The 16,657-nt window shown below is 44.9% G+C and overlaps 1 protein-coding gene across 2 annotated transcripts in view; it reads left to right on the forward strand.

Moving 5' to 3' along the window:
- LOC310863253 (sodium channel protein type 8 subunit alpha-like) overlaps nucleotides 1-16,657 on the forward strand; it is a 105,608-nt gene that overhangs the window by 16,122 nt on the left and 72,829 nt on the right. For both annotated transcript variants that reach the window (XM_083771459.1, XM_083771460.1), the window contains exons 4-8: nucleotides 427-555; nucleotides 5,686-5,777; nucleotides 12,282-12,503; nucleotides 13,929-13,992; nucleotides 16,310-16,451. In XM_083771459.1, the coding sequence (XP_083627585.1) occupies nucleotides 427-555; nucleotides 5,686-5,777; nucleotides 12,282-12,503; nucleotides 13,929-13,992; nucleotides 16,310-16,451 (649 nt within the window). The remainder of the gene's footprint in view (nucleotides 1-426; nucleotides 556-5,685; nucleotides 5,778-12,281; nucleotides 12,504-13,928; nucleotides 13,993-16,309; nucleotides 16,452-16,657) is intronic.

A 16,657-nucleotide genomic window follows, 5' to 3' on the forward strand; every position in this document is an offset into this window, starting at 1 on the left:
GTCTCACTTCCTATTCTGGATTACATGTTGTCTCAGTAAGACAGCCCTCCCCCTCTCCACAAGGATGGGCAGTGCACCAATTTGTGCTATACTGTTATCTACTACAAATACTATTAACATTGAGTGACTGCAGTTTCAAGTTAAGTACAAATTAAGTACTTTATTTGTTTGAGAATCTGTTATTTATTAAATGAGTATGTATACTCATTTATTATAAAGATACATACTCACATAAAGAACAGATTCTCAAACAAATAAAGTATTTAATTAGAATACTCATGTGTACTTTACCACTGAATAACAATACCAATTTGCGAGCTTTGTGAGCTGACCTTTATAAGGTGTTTCGTTTCGTGTGCGTGTGTGATTTCAAGGTATATTCACAGGTATATAAGCTGATTCATCGTGTGTGTGTGTGTTTTCAAGGTATACCTTCACAGGTATATACACCTTCGAGTCCCTCACAAAGATCGTGGCCAGAGGATTCGCTATAGACGGCTTTACGTTCCTCCGAGACCCCTGGAACTGGTTGGATTTCATGGTCATCTCCATGGCGTAAGTACATTTCACTGTCTGTTTCTCCATGGCATGAGTACATTTCACTGTCTTGTTTCTCCGATGTAACACAAATAAATATTCACCGCCAGATGCCAGATTATACAACAGGTAGTTTTGAGGAAGTACATTAGTTGAAATAGCCGTCTACCCGTGCTAAAACGAGCATGATGGCACACCTAATCAAAACTCTGCTGACGGAGTTTCACAGACCTATCAGTTTGGATGATTGAGTAAATCGGCCATTAAAGCTGCAATTTTTTTAAATTCAGACAGCCAGCAATGAGTAAAATGCTCCCAAAAAATTTAGTCTCTGTGACACATCTAGGGGCCACAATCTGCATTCAAAGATTTTCCTAGAAGCTTTGCCATTGGTCGATTTGCCTGTTTACTTCCTGATTGGTTAGTCATTTCAACCAGAGTTTTTTTTATCTTTTTCGACCAATGACAAAGCTTCTAGGAACATCTTTGAATGCATATTGTGGCCCCTAGATTTGTCACAGAGACTAAATCTTTTGGGAGCATTTTACTCATCTCTCCATTGCTCGCTGTCTGAAATCTGAATTAAAAAAAAAGGTCATTCAAATTGTGATATAATATTTCTTATAGCAGCTTTAAAAACAATATGAATTTCTATCAAATATCTTAGGTAGAATGAAATTGAGTTGAGGTGTTTTTTTAAGGGTAACTGTTGTATAATCACAATATTACACTCGAGGGTTTGCTTTACCGTCACTTCAGTGACACTTGCGGTCAAAACTCAGCTAAAGTCTCGTTCCTGCAGCAACTCTGTCGCGCCAATAATCACGGTAAAGCACACCCTCTCGTAAAATATTGCTTCATTCATCACCCGATCACATTTTAAAGATTAATTTGCGCCACGGAACATGATTTATGCATAATATTATGAACAAAATATCATGGCTAAGAATTTAAAGGGAAATGTTGCTTATATATATAGTAATTGTATATATATAGTAAGTCCGCATAACCAGCTCTGACAGTGTGATAAACAATAAAAAAATATAACGGTTCCAGAAACGGTTCCAAATGTGATGGAACCGATTCCGGTTCTTGAATCTCGGAACTGGGTCTGGAAAAAAATGAACCGGTTCCGGGTTCCTGCCCTAATCAGCATGGTGTGTTCCCATCTCAATGCAGCAGGGGTTACTTAACCCCTGCTTTATGAATCTTGAGCCATGAGCTCATATTGGGGGAACAGTGCCCCTTTAGCAGGAGTGGGGGGGCGCTGTTTCCCCAAATGTGAGCTCGTGGCAAAACAAAAATGAACCATCTTTCTGTCTATTATGTTTTATTTGTGTTTGGGGGACGGCTGCTGAGTTGTAACCCTGTCTGATCCAACTTGCAGGTATATAACAGAGTTTGTAAACCTAGGCAATGTGTCAGCCCTGCGTACGTTCAGGGTTCTGAGGGCTTTGAAAACAATTTCTGTTATTCCAGGTAAGGGTGCTGTCCTACTAGGTGTCTGTGTCTATACCCGGGTTTGGGCGAGTCTCCCGCGGGGTTGATGTTAGGTGTGGTTTTCGTATTTTCTTTTTTGTTTTTTTGTTGTCTCCCCTTCCTTCCTTCTCCTTTTAGCCTGGAATGCAGACGGAGTCGCTCGCTCGGCATTTGTTTTTGGTTTGTTTTTGTTTTTCTTCACTTTGCTTCTCCGTCCGGCCGACCAGAAACAGTCTGTATCGAATATGAGTGACTGACTATCTTAGACGAAGACGATACAGAGCCACCTCCCTGACAATATTGCCGAGACAGTTTGTTTATCTTTGGACAACAATTCCTAATTGAGACGATTCTAAGATCACCCAATGTTATTCTCCGTTGAGAAATTACTTCGGTGACCCAGGGGATGAACGAGTGACGTCAAGACTTCGGTAATCTATATGTAGGCAAGTCAAGGCTATGCTAGAAGCCTACTGGCCAGGCAGTCTGTGGGCCAGGCAGTCTACGGGCTAGGTAGACTATGGGCCAGGCAGTCTGCGGGCCAGGTAGACTACGGGCCAGGCAGCCTACGTGCTAGACAGCCTACGGGCCAGGCAGTCTATGGGCCAGGCAGTCTACGGGCCAGACAGTCTACGGGCCAGGCAGTCTACGGGCCAGACAGTCTACGGGCCAGACAGTCTACGGGCCAGACAGTCTATGGGCCAGACAGTCTATGAGCCAGACAGTCTATGGGCCAGACAGTCTATGAGCCAGGTAGTCTACTGCCAGACAGTCTGTGGGCCAGGTAGTCTACTGCCAGACAGTCTGTGGGCCAGGTAGTCTACTGCCAGACAGTCTGTGGGCCAGGTAGTCTACTGCCAGACAGTCTGTGGGCCAGGTAGTCTACTGCCAGACAGTCTGTGGGCCAGGTAGTCTACGGGCCAGGTAGTCTGCGGGACAGAAAATCTACGGGCCAGGCAGTCTATGGGCCAGACAGTCTATGGGTCAGACAGTCTACGGGCCAGACAGTCTACGGGCCAGGCAGTCTGCGGGACAGAAAATCTACGGCCAGACAGTCTGTGGACCAGACAGTCTATGGGCCAGACAGTCTACGGGCCAGACAGTCCACGGGCCAGGTAGTCTACTGCCAGACAGTCTACGGGCCAGACAGTCTACGGACCAGACAGTCTACGGACCAGACAGTCTACGGGCCAGGTAGTCTATGGGCCAGACAGTCTACGGGCCAGGCAGTCTACGGGCCAGACAGTCTACGGGCCAGACAGTCTATGGGCCAGACAGTCTACGGGCCAGACAGTCTACGGGCCAGGTAGTCTATGGGCCAGACAGTCTATGGGCCAGACAGTCTACGGGCCAGACAGTCTATGGGCCAGACAGTCTACGGGCCAGACAGTCTATGGGCCAGACAGTCTACGGGCCAGACAGTCTACGGGCCAGACAGTCTACTGCCAGGCAGGCACCATTGACGCACATGGGAGGCAAAACTGGAACCAGAAGTTCAGTGAAATACATTGGGGTCAACCAATGAGATCTGGTTAGCTTGTGAACAAACATTATTTCTGAACGATTGCGTCCCTTTGTCAGTGAATCTGTTCAGGAATATAAAAGAAGACATATCACAGGTGGTTTTTCAATGTGCACACTGTGTTATTTTATTGAGGCATCTTAACAGCGGCATGTGTCCTTCCTGGCACGGCAGTATCGCAACATTGTCTGGCTGTCAATAGCCGGCAGTCTCGCGCTACTTTGGCACGTTCAGAAAAGTAGATAGCTCAATAAAATGATACAGTGTATGTACAACACCGAAAAGCAACACATCAGAAATTGTGTTTGTTCATAATCAAAGTCCACATGTTTTTCCTTTTGTATGGTGTCCTTGCAAAAGAGAGCATTCTCTCAATGGTCTTCCTTGATTAAATAAAGGTCAATAAAAAAAAAACATTGTCACAAACAGTGTCACAGTGCGATGAATCTGCCAGCTGGAATTGCTGGATGGCGAAAATGAGGTAGATGACCTTTCTGATGATCTTTTTAATTACCATGTGGCAATTAAGTGACTCGAATTGGACATTGGAAGGCTCTCTCCCGCCACACCCTCACAAACGTTTCCATTGGAAGAGTTGAAAATTTTGGCCGGGCCGGGCCGAGTCCAATTGGTTACGTATTTGTCTGGCCGGGCTAGTCATTTTATATATGATATTATTCATACTTTTATACATTATATACATTCATATAATACTGCACCGCATCACAGCAGCTGAGTGCTGCTGCTCGCGGTGGCCCAGAAGATTATTCTGAGAATTATGTGTTTTGTTTTTCTCCTTCTCAATATTGGATTGACAGTCCCTTAAAATAATGACGATGTTCGGAGGTCTTTGCTCATTATCCGGTGGTCTAGATGGAAGCATTGGCGCTTTCTAGAGCAAGGATGGCTATATTTTAGCTCGCTAGCATTGACACTATTTATTTAGCATAAGATGGACGCCTACAACATCCGTTTCTGTGCTGTGTGTGCAACCTCTAAATCGCCCCCACAGCCCGTGGCAGTCTGAGGTTGGCTTTGCGTCCAGCAGGTGGCAGTGAACCTGTGTTAACGACCAATTTATTCTCCGATGTCCGAAGGTGTTGCGCAACTTGCGCACCAAATAATTACAGTATATTCAATCTCCATTCTCACAAGTTCAGAACACGTTGTTTAGCCTACGCCTGGCAGAAGAGGTTATGAGAATAATAGTAGGCCTATGTGAAATTATTACATTTATAAGGTTAGGTTGTTAGGCTCCATGGTGGGTGGGAGAACAGCTTGTTTGCAGTTTATTATGCCACTTTACATTTTTGATTCATTCTCTGTATCACAAATGTTTAAATATAGGGTACTTTTGTATCGACAATGATGTTTGAACTTTGACTGCCCTGCCTGTAGGCTGATCTCTCTGATTTAGCGGACGCCTCAGGACGCCGTGTCCTCCGTTCGAGGCTCCAATCCAAAGAATTTTTCTTCCTTAATTAGGACGGTTTATTACAATTATAGCGTTGTATTTGTGTAGGCCTTTATACCTTTTGCTCCAAGCTGTGTGTGTGTGTGTTTTATTTAATTTTTATAAAGACAGTTGGACATGGGTAGAATGACTGCTGTTCTTAACAAATTACCAAGATTTAATCAGAAAAAACGGCTCCCTGGAGCAATTAAGCTCGCTTATTAAAAAAATGTTGTCAATTATGTATCAGGCTTCGAGCCGGGCTCGGGCTGAACTTCTGTCAGGCTGGGCCGGGTTGGGCTCAACATTTTAGGCCCAATTAAAGCTCTACTGCTGACAAATCAGAAGCCGGGGCGGGGCACCCTTAGAAATAGCATGATTTCCAGACTGAGAAGCGAAGTGCGAGAGAGAGAAAAAAGATGAAAATAAATGGGCCGAACGGAGCGAATCGGTGTGGATTCCAGGCTACTCGTCCTTCCTCCTCCACCCTTTGGTTTCTCTTCCCGCCGGGCGGGCGGGTGGACAGGCTCCTCCCCCCTCTCTGCGTACGTACGTTGGTCTTCGATGGTGGTGCTGGTGTGGTGCTCTTCTTGCACGTATAACTGTGTGTGTCGTACATGTCGTGGTGCGTAACGTGTGTGGCGTGTCATGGGGTTTCTGTTCTGTGTTCTCTGTCATCCTACCTTGTTTACAGATATGTAACAGAGTTTGTGGACCTTGGGAATGTCTCGGCGCTGAGAACGTTCAGGGTTCTCCGAGCATTGAAAACTATTTCTGTCATTCCAGGTGAGATCCCATTTAAACTCTAAGGCTGACCCCCCCCCCCCCCCCCTTTTTTTCTCCTTTATTTATTTCGTTAGAAAGAGGATGCCTCGAGAATAGGTTTTCTTTCCTTCTTTCGACAATCAAAAATGGTCTAGCAAAACATTTTTGATAGGCTTATATCTGACTACTGGCAGTCTTGTGGGCTTAAGTGGAAGAGGTGTTTCTTTTAGATGGACTGTGTCCTAAAATCAGGTCAATAATGAGCATATCTGGATGTTTCTATCTCTCATTATAATTTAAATTATGAAACGGCATGAGACGCATTCGATTTGACACGAAGAATGCTGTCTCTGTCGGGTGTAAACCTCACTGTGTCCAAAAAAGTGTTACTTTTCAGGATTCCAAATTCCAAAGTAGAACATCTAAGCTCAAAAAACACGTGCTACTTTTGATACTTTTGTGTGACGCTGTAGCATGATCCAGTAGGAGGGCGTTAATTCACGCAAAGACACAAAAGGTTTGAATTTGAATTTGAACTGAAGGTAAGAGGTTTCTCCCAGACAACAAATATATATATATATATACTTAGTCAACAGCTTTAAAGATGGTATTTTGCCATTACGTCAGATGACTGAAAGACTTTAAAGATGCACGTCTGAACATGTGTGTGCACAATGATGTCATCTAGTTTAGATCCTTTGATTCCCCAAAATAGACCATTTAATTCCCTGAGACTGCCAATGCCTAATTTGATAAGACATTATATGCTGCATGAAGCTTTGAAACACCTGCTTTTAAAAGTTTGGCTTTTAAGAGGCTTTTTTAATTTATTTTTTATGATCTTTGAAGATCTTTGTCCATCCTGGTAGTGGAAGGGAGAGGAAATGAAACAGCTAGGAGAAGAACAGAGGAAATGAAACAGCTAGGAGAGGAACAGAGGAAATGAAACAGCTAGGAGAGGAACAGAGGAAATGAAACAGCTAGGAGAGGAACAGAGGAAATGAAACAGCTAGGAGAGGAACAGAGGAAATGAAACAGCTAGGAGAGGAACAGAGGAAATGAAACGGCTAGGAGAGGAACAGAGGAAATGAAACGGCTAGGAGAGGAACAGAGGAAATGAAACGGCTAGGAGAAGAACAGAGGAAATGAAACGGCTAGGAGAGGAACAGAGGAAATGAAACAGCTAGGAGAGGAACAGAGGAAATGAAACAGCTAGGAGAGGAACAGAGGAAATGAAACAGCGAGGAGAGGAACAGAGGAAATGAAACAGCTAGGAGAGGAACAGAGGAAATGAAACAGCTAGGAGAGGAAGAGATGAAATGAAACGGCTAGGAGAGGAACAGAGGAAATGAAACGGCTAGGAGAGGAACAGAGGAAATGAAACGGCTAGGAGAGGAAGAGATGAAATGAAACAGCTAGGAGATGAACAGAGGAAATGAAACGGCTAGGAGAGGAACAGAGGAAATGAAACGGCTAGGAGAGGAAGAGATGAAATGAAACAGCTAGGAGATGAACAGAGGAAATGAAACGGCTAGGAGAGGAACAGAGGAAATGAAACGGCTAGGAGAGGAAGAGATGAAATGAAACAGCTAGGAGATGAACAGAGGAAATGAAACAGCTAGGAGAGGAAGATATGAAATGAAACAGCTAGGAGAGGAACAGAGGAAATGAAACAGTGAGGAGAGGAAGAGATGAAATGAAACAGCTAGGAGAGGAAGAGATGAAATGAAACAGCTAGGAGAGGAAGAGATGAAATGAAACAGCGAGGAGAGGAACAGAGGAAATGAAACAGCGAGGAGAGGAAGATATGAAATGAAACAGCTAGGAGAGGAACAGAGGAAATGAAACAGCTAGGAGAGGAACAGAGGAAATGAAACAGCTAGGAGAGGAAGATATGAAATGAAACAGCTAGGAGAGGAAGAGATGAAATGAAACAGCGCGGAGAGGAACAGAGGAAATGAAACAGCTAGGAGAAGAACAGAGGAAATGAAACAGCTAGGAGAGGAAGAGATGAAATGAAACAGCTAGGAGAGGAAGATATGAAATGAAACAGCTAGGAGAGGAAATGAAACAGCTAGGAGAGGAAGAGAGGAAATGAAACAGCTAGGAGAGGAACATAGGAAATGAAACAGCTAGGAGAGGAACAGAGGAAATGAAACAGCGAGGAGAGGAAGATATGAAATGAAACAGCTAGGAGAGGAAGAGATGAAATGAAACAGCTAGGAGAGGAAGATATGAAATGAAACAGCTAGGAGAGGAAATGAAACAGCTAGGAGAGGAAGAGAGGAAATGAAACGGCTAGGAGATGAACAGAGGAAATTAAACAGCTAGGAGAGGAACATAGGAAATGAAACAGCTAGGAGAGGAACAGAGGAAATGAAACAGCGAGGAGAGGAACAGAGGAAATGAAACTGCTAGGAGAGGAACAGAGGAAATGAAACAGCTAGGAGAGGAAGGAAGGCAAAGAAAAGAGGACTGAATAAAGTATAGGTCAAGGAATATTTTTTGGGGATTTTAATATAGTACAAGGGCATCTTATACAATTGCGCCATTGTTTGCATACTGTAATGCAGGAAACGGCATAAGTTGAGGCACATGCACACACGCACATACACACACACACACACACACACACACACACACACACACACACACATACACATACACACACACACACACACACACACACACACACACACACACAGGCACACGCGCGCTCACACACGCACACACAGGTTTGCATTATTATACTTCTGAGTAGGCTACTTCGTTTTACGATCATTACTAATTTTGGGGCATTTTTTTACTACAGCTCACATTGTGTTTTGTGAGCTGTGTTTTGTGAGTTCGTTATCTGCTATTTTTTTATGCATGACACTGGCATGTGGCACTATGTATAAATAATGTTTTACTAAATGCCACTAACCCCTAAACCTAGCTATCTTGTCCCCTGGACACAAGGCGGCTGGCAGTGTCCCTAAACGGTATCTTACGGCTGCACTACATTATGTCGAAAATTGCGATCCTGCCCACTCACGTTTGGGAAAGCGCATAGCGGATTCTAAAACCACCCGCTATGCCAAATGCGTTTGTGTTTGCTAATGCGCGCCTGGAATGGACATGTCGGGAGTCGGGCCGGGCGTTTAGAGGTCTCCCCCTGTCGATTCCTTGTGTTAATTGTGTTTATATAAGATGATGGTGTCCAAGTGCATCAGAGCTAGAGCTTAGGTGTCCAAGTTCATCAGGGCGGCTGCAGATTTCTACATAAAATGCTATCTAAGGTACATAAAATGAGAGTTTGCATACGCCTGGAAGGTCTTCGATGCTAGGGCAAGTGCTACGGCATGTGCTACGTACGGGCTAAGATGGAGTCCGAAGAGGTGGGTTTTCATGCACGTAACACACAGACCACAGCGATGGATAATGTAACGGCTAGCGCAGGTGTTTTAGGGATGTCGGAAAAGATGGCAACTAATGCATGGGGATGTCCCTTGCGCCATGCTAAATCCTTCCGCACAGGAACGCCCCATAATATGCGCCGTGCTAAATCCTTCCGCACAGGAACGCCCCATAATATGCGCCGTGCTAAATCCTTCCGCACAGGAACGCCCCATAATACGCGCTGGCTAAATCCTTCCGCACAGGAACGCCCCATAATATGCACCGTGCTAAATCCTTCCGCACAGGAACGCCCCATAATATGCGCCGTGCTAAATCCTTACGCACAGGAACGCCCCATAATATGCGCCGTGCTAAATCCTTCCGCTCAGGAACGCCCCATATGCACCGTGCTAAACCCTTCCGCACAGGAACGCCCCATATGCACCGTGCTAAACCCTTCCGCACAGGAACGCCCCATATGTGCCGTGCTAAATCATTCCGCACAGGAACGCCCCATAATATGCGCCGTGCTAAACCCTTCCGCACAGGAACGCCCCATATGTGCCGTGCTAAATCATTCCGCACAGGAACGCCCCATAATATGCGCCGTGCTAAACCCTTCCGCACAGGAACGCCCCATATGTGCCGTGCTAAATCCTTCTGCACAGGACACGCCACGCTAAATCCCCAAATAGTGGTTATCGCAACTTCGCCCGAAGATACGACCCCAGCATGTTTATATTTTGGTCGTGCTAGCCGCTCCAACACGTAGCTTTGTGTGTGCCCTCCCTGTGACGTGCATGTGACAGCCGAGTCACTATGACGTATGGCATCATGGGTGCCACTGTAAACTATGGCGCTGAGTCGGCTCTAGCGGACATCGCAACGTTCGGCACGGCGACTCACGCGCACATGCACACGCACGCGCACATGCACACGCACGCACGCACGCACGCACACACACACACACACACACACACACACACACACACACACACACACACACACACACACACAGACACACACAGAGAGAGACACCAGAGTCAATTCCTTCAGCCTTGGCGTTTAAATGACCCTGCATGCCACCTCTCATTGCTCCGCCCCCTCCTCGCCTGCCCTCTCTCCTTCTTCTACTCCTTTATTTCCTGCTCTCCCCGCACCCTGCTGCGCGCGCCGCTTTGTTTGTGGTACTGCTGTTTGTCTGTTTGATGTTCACAGTACAGTATATATAACATAATCTATACGTTTACAGTACGTACAGATATGTAATATATCTGCATGTCATATGAGAGAGAGAGAGAGAGAGAGAGAGAGAGAGAGAGAGAGAGAGAGAAGCATGTTCCTTTAAGATGGACGTGTGACTGATGTCACTCACATCCCCTCCAATGGGAAGAGGATCCACATCTATAGGATAGAAGTGAATGCGCCGTGAGCTACTGTGATACACTGGAGGTACTTGTAAGCATCAAAGCTTTGCAGAGAAAACGCCCATTGGTCTGAATTACAGCAAAGTTGCTGCCTCACGTGTTGCAGTTCTATACGAGCTTAGATCTGCTATTACACATCTCACAACCTCCCACACGGCCACTTTTGTCGTGTCGTGTTTGTGTGTTTATGTATGAAATAACCATCCTTCTGTTCTGTCCTGTGTGTGTGTGTGTGTGTGTGTGTGTGTGTGTGTGTGTGTGTGTGTGTGTGTGTGTGTGTGTGTGTGTGTGTGTGTGTGTGTGTGTGTGTGTGTGTGTGTGTGTGTGTGTGCGTGCGTGCGTGTGTGCGATATGATGAGCTGACTCTAAATAATCTATTGCACTGTTTCCCATAAAGTGGGGCGCACCGCGGACAATGGGTCTCTCACGACGTGACACGTTGTGAGCTCGTAGATGGGCTATGTTCACTAGTTTGGGTCCCACTTTAAGCATGTTTTATACTGTTTTTTTAAAAGTCTTGCTTCCGGAGGTCACTGGCACAACATAGTTTAGTTTTGAGATGGGGGGGGTCTGTGGCCAAATACATTTTGGGGGTCCTTGACTTGACCCCTGGGGACCCCAGCTAGGTTCCCAGGGCTCCAATAACTCCCAGGGGACCTCCGGGGGTCCTTGCGGGTGTGTGTGTGTGTGTGTGTGTGTGTGTGTGTGTGTGTGTACTATATGCTGTGTGTGTATTTGACTGTGTGTGCGTGTATGGAATGATGGATGGGTCTGCTGTGTACACTGTATTGTATTGTATATATGTTGTGCATACATTGTATATGTATATGTATTTTTGCATTCATAAACGTGCGTGTTTGTGTCTGTCCGTCTGTCTATGTCAGTTCGTAGAAAGTAATTCAGTACATTTACTCAAGAACTGTACTTAAGTAAGTGTCTAGTTACAAAACATATCAGATTAACCAAACCTACTTTATGTATCCGTTGCTTTTGGATATAGCTGAGCTATAACGACACAATCTACAAGCTGGCAGTGCCGCCGTGCGCGTCGTGACGCGTTCTGCTGTGAGCTTGTAAGATCAGCTATATTCAAAGAGGTTTGGTCCATTATTAAGATGCAGTCACATCTTTGTTTAGCGGTAGGGACTACTGCACGTATATTTTGATACCAGTAACCCTAACCCTAACATGTCGCACACAGGGCTTTTTTTATTTTGATTATTGTGCTATTGTGCTCCTTTAACCGCTCAAGTCCCCACCTCCCTCCTGCAGGGGGAGCTGTGGTCCCGGTCAGGGGCAAGAGACTCTGAGACGGAACACAAAGTTCAGTCGTCGGCTGTTATCAGGGAAAAAAGAAAAAAGCTTTTCCCTCCAACAACGCAAAAGACACTGTACTAGTGCATAGCCCTGAGCGACTCCGCTCAACCATATGATATTTAAGTGGTTAAAGGGAATATTATTACACTTTCAAAACATGTCAAAACATGTTTTGTGTTTTTTTAAGTTGCTTGATTCAGTATTTAGATATTTGACATTCATTTTTTTAAATGAATATCAAATATCCAAACACTGGATCAAGCAACGAACTGGATGTGCGCAACCCACTTGTTTCTAAAAACTAGCTCTTATAAGTATAGCATATATATATTTTTTAAATTTTTTCCCTGAGTATTTTGTTGTGGTGGTCTCGTGGTGTCTTGTGACGTCATGCTGTTAGGGCTGAAGACCATTGTGGGAGCTCTGATCCAGTCAGTGAAGAAGCTGGCCGACGTGATGATCCTGACAGTGTTCTGTCTCGGGGTCTTCGCGCTCATCGGGCTGCAGCTCTTCATGGGCAACCTGCGGCACAAATGCGTGTTCTGGCCCATCAACACCACTGAGCAGTACCTGCCCAACGGGACGCGCGGCTTCGACTGGGACTCCTACATCAACAATAACAGTGAGTTGTCAGTGTTTTTTTTGGTGTTCTTTCTTCGGTGTGTTTTTTTGCAGTGGGCGTGGTTATAATCAACACGGTCTCTCACTCCCTAAAAAGGCATATTGTGACTTGGTGACCAAACGTGCCTTCAGTGTTGCCATGTCTGCTTATTACAGGCAACTTTTGTTTTACATAAAGTTATGCTAGTGGTTTATTTGGACTTCTGTAGTTGTTTATTTGGGCTTGTTTCTAAATTGTAGTTGTTTATTTGGGCTGGTTTCTAAAGTGTAGTTGTTTATTTGGGCTGGTTTCTAAAGTGTAGTTGTTTATTTGGGCTTGTTTCTAAAGTGTAGTTGTTTATTTGGGCTTGTTTCCTAATGGTGTTTAAAGTAAACCAGTGTTTCTGAAACATATTCATGGCAACGACCCCCCCAAATATGGCACATGTTGACTTTTCGGGACTTTTAGGCAATGCGTTTTTTTGGCAATTCGTAAAAAAAAGCAACAAGAAAAACGGTTAAAACGTCGGAGACGCGCCGTCTCAAGCGAACTTGAGCCACGAGAGGCACCACAGAGCTTATAAGCGAGTCTCCGTGCCGCGTGTTGCAATGTCCGATTTGAGCCGACTCAGCACCATCCGAGGTATGGATAGGCCAAAAAAAAAAGAATCGTACATCATATATTCCCCATATTTTGCCCCTTTATTCAAGGCGCATGTTCACGTTTGGTCCAAATTCTCAAAATATGCCTTTTTTTTAACCCCAACCTCTTAACCTCACAAACACTATGCCTAACCTTAACCCTTAAACCTCACAGGAACCATGTCTAACCTCAAAACTCTATGACAACCTCTCACTCCGCTGGCTCCCCATCGCCCCCTTCAGGACTGAATTCAAGATTATGACCCCCCCCAACCCCACCCACCCCTAGGTACCTCAAAGAACTTCTTCAACCAAAACCTGCCACTGGAAGACCATGGCTCGTCCAACACCAACCTTCTCCAGAGCCCCGCCCCCAGACCCATCTCTGCACCAATGGGGCGACCGGCTTTCTGCTCCATGCCTGTGGAACGCCCGACCACCTGACCACTATCTAGCCATGCTTTTAAACAAAGCCTTTTATTAGGTCTTTTAATTTGTTTTTGGTCATTTCCCCCAAGAAAGATAATGTTTTTTTGTGCCTGTTATTTTTAATCCCACTTTGTGATTTCCAAATATGTAAAGCGCGTTATGGCGTTATGAATAAAATTTATTATTATTATTATTATTAGTATTATTGTTGTGGGTATTGCATAACAGGGTGGGGCATGCATCGTTCCAAACTTGTATCGTTCCCGAGTCGTCTAGTGGTCTAGTTAGTAAATTGGAATATGCCGACCGAGATATGTTCTAATAGCACTTGTTTATTTCCAACGGAGTAACAGTGTTTTGTTTTTTTTGTTTTCAGGTAATTTCTACTTCATCCCTGGCATCATCGACGCGTTGCTGTGTGGAAACAGCAGCGACTCTGGGTAAATACCGCTCTATACAGTACCTTACTGTGTACAGTAGAGAGTACGTACATGGCATGCAAGACTTTTACACCGGGACCCAGGTTCGGACCGCACTATGCAGCCCGAACACACATTCGCTGTTGATCAGTGTTGATTTTGACGACAAATTTAGATTTTAGTCTCTTGAATAGTTTTCATTTAGTTTTAGTCACATTTTAGTCACCTGGAATGTGTTAGTGCTAGTCTATTTTAAGTAGACTAAATCTACAGTTAATTTAGTCGACCAAAATGCATTTTGGCCGATCTACATTTATTTTATTTTGATTTTATTTTGACTTTACATTCATCTCGGATTCTTTTCCCGGATTGCGTTTTTTGGTCAAAACAAGCTTTATTCAACGGCCCCACGATCACAAAATGTATTTTCCGGGTGAAATAAGCAACAATCGTCTGTCACAACACATAGCGTTTTCCTACATCCGGTTCACGTCTTGGGTTCCGGTGGGCCTTCAAAGTAAACACTGGCGGTTTTGAATGAATTAATGAGTTAATACCTGGCAGTGCGTGAATGTGTTAAATAGTACATGTGTGGTGTTTCTCTTGCAGGCTCTGTCCCGAAGGCTTTATTAAATGGTACATTTGCGGTGTTTCTCTTGCAGGCTCTGTCCTGAAGGCTTCATTAAATGGTACATTCGCGGTGTTTCTCTTGCAGGCTCTGTCCTGAAGGCTTTATTAAATGGTACATTCACAGTGTTTCTCTTGCAGGCTCTGTCCTGAAGGCTTTATTAAATGGTACATTCACAGTGTTTCTCTTGCAGGCTCTGTCCTGAAGGCTTTATTAAATGGTACATTCACGGTGTTTCTCTTGCAGGCTCTGTCCTGAAGCAGGCCCGGGGGAAGTACTTTACACTAGCAGGGGCTCGGCGACCCGGGTGTTGTATCGTCATCATTCATCATAGATCCCTCCCCGTCAGAATCTAATATCTAACATTAAATTGCAGCAGCATTCAGCAGTTCAGTTGGCACGGCGGCCATAGTAATTAGTAAAACACTATAATATTTCTCACTGCAATAATGACTAGAGAAATAATATAGTTAAATAGTAAATGCTTTGCCTTAAACCCCAAATGTGCTCTTGCTCTCCGAGGTGGTTAATTCCCTTTTATTTACTGTATGTAAATTGCACATGCAATTGCACTTTTATAGCGCATTCGATCAAGCGACCCATAATGCTACTCACGTTAGCCGGTTAGCTAACTGTGTTGTAACTTGTTAGCACAGCACTGGATTGTTCATCTTAGATCGTTCTATCCGTTTATTTCAATCGCCTGTATCTCCTATTCCTTGTCCCAGATGGCTTTTTGGTCAAAACAGCGTTTCTTTGACGGCCCAGAGCCGACGCTGTGGAGCTCCCCAGGGGAGGCATACTATCATCCGACAGAGCATTGCGGGTTGGGAGAGGGTTGCGGTTAGGTTTAGGACTCTGCCCCGGGGGAGGTTAGGGTTAGGGTGAGGGAGGAGGTAGGTTGTCGTTCGGACCAATGCTCCGTCGGATGAAAGTACTGCACTCGCTCCCCAGAGCTCCGGTCTGGATTCACATTGTCAACAAAGGTTGTCTTGGCAACGTCTAGCTGGCAGAGATAATACACTTCCGGTCGAGTGAAAATGTGGCTTTTCAAAATAAGAGCTCAACTGGAAAAAATTTGGTCCTAATTTTTCAATAAATGATAGCAGTAAATGGGTTATGTACGTGAGGGTAATAACGGTAGTCGCCTGGCTCATGGCTGCAGGTGCAGGTGCTGCTGCTGCACTGCTGCTGTTGTTGTTTTTATTATTGTCCTCCTCCTCCGACGACAACTCCACGACAATGTTCTCTTCAACGTTAGCACTCGTCCCCTGCTGAACACTGCTGCTGGTGCTCATGAAGGGTTCATGAACTAGACTTGGTTTGGGCTTAGACCCACCAAAGAAATCACTCATTCTCTTCTGAACATACACAGTCAGGCTGACCGGAGAAATTCTAATTTGTAGGGTAACCGGAACTAGCGTCAGCAGCAGAGCATAGACGATGATAAATATAAAAACAAGTGTAGTTTAAGAATACTATTTATTTTATCCTCCAACCAGTCCACTTTTTATAAATAATAACGTGACATTTCTATTATTCATATATATATATCTATATATATCTTTTTTTTCTTTTTTTTCTCCCAGCTGTTCGAGGGGGGGGGCTGTGCCTGGGGGGGGGTGCTTCAGCCCCTCTAGCACCCCTACTTCCCTCAGCCATGTGCTGAAGGCTTCATTAAATGGTACATTCACGGTGTTTCTCTTGCAGGCGCTGTCCTGAAGGCTTCATGTGTATGAAGGCAGGAAGGAACCCCAACTACGGTTACACCAGTTTCGACAGCTTCGGCTGGGCTTTCCTCACGCTGTTCCGCCTGATGACCCAAGACTTCTGGGAGAATCTCTACATGCTGGTAACGTGTTTTTTTTCTTTTCTCTTCACATCTGCACGCCTACGCGTCGTACGGCCTGTCACAACCATTACATAATCACCTCATCGCACTGACTAGTCCTTACCCGTTGTGATATATTGCCCCCCCCCCCCCCCCCATAAATATTGTTAATTGCAGTTAATTTTAACCTGTATAATATGTTTGTGTGGGGTTTTTTTTGCCGCTTG

The sequence above is a fragment of the Protomyctophum parallelum genome (genome assembly GCF_964188405.1).
Source record: "Protomyctophum parallelum genome assembly, chromosome: 8".
Classification (NCBI taxonomy): domain Eukaryota; kingdom Metazoa; phylum Chordata; class Actinopteri; order Myctophiformes; family Myctophidae; genus Protomyctophum; species Protomyctophum parallelum.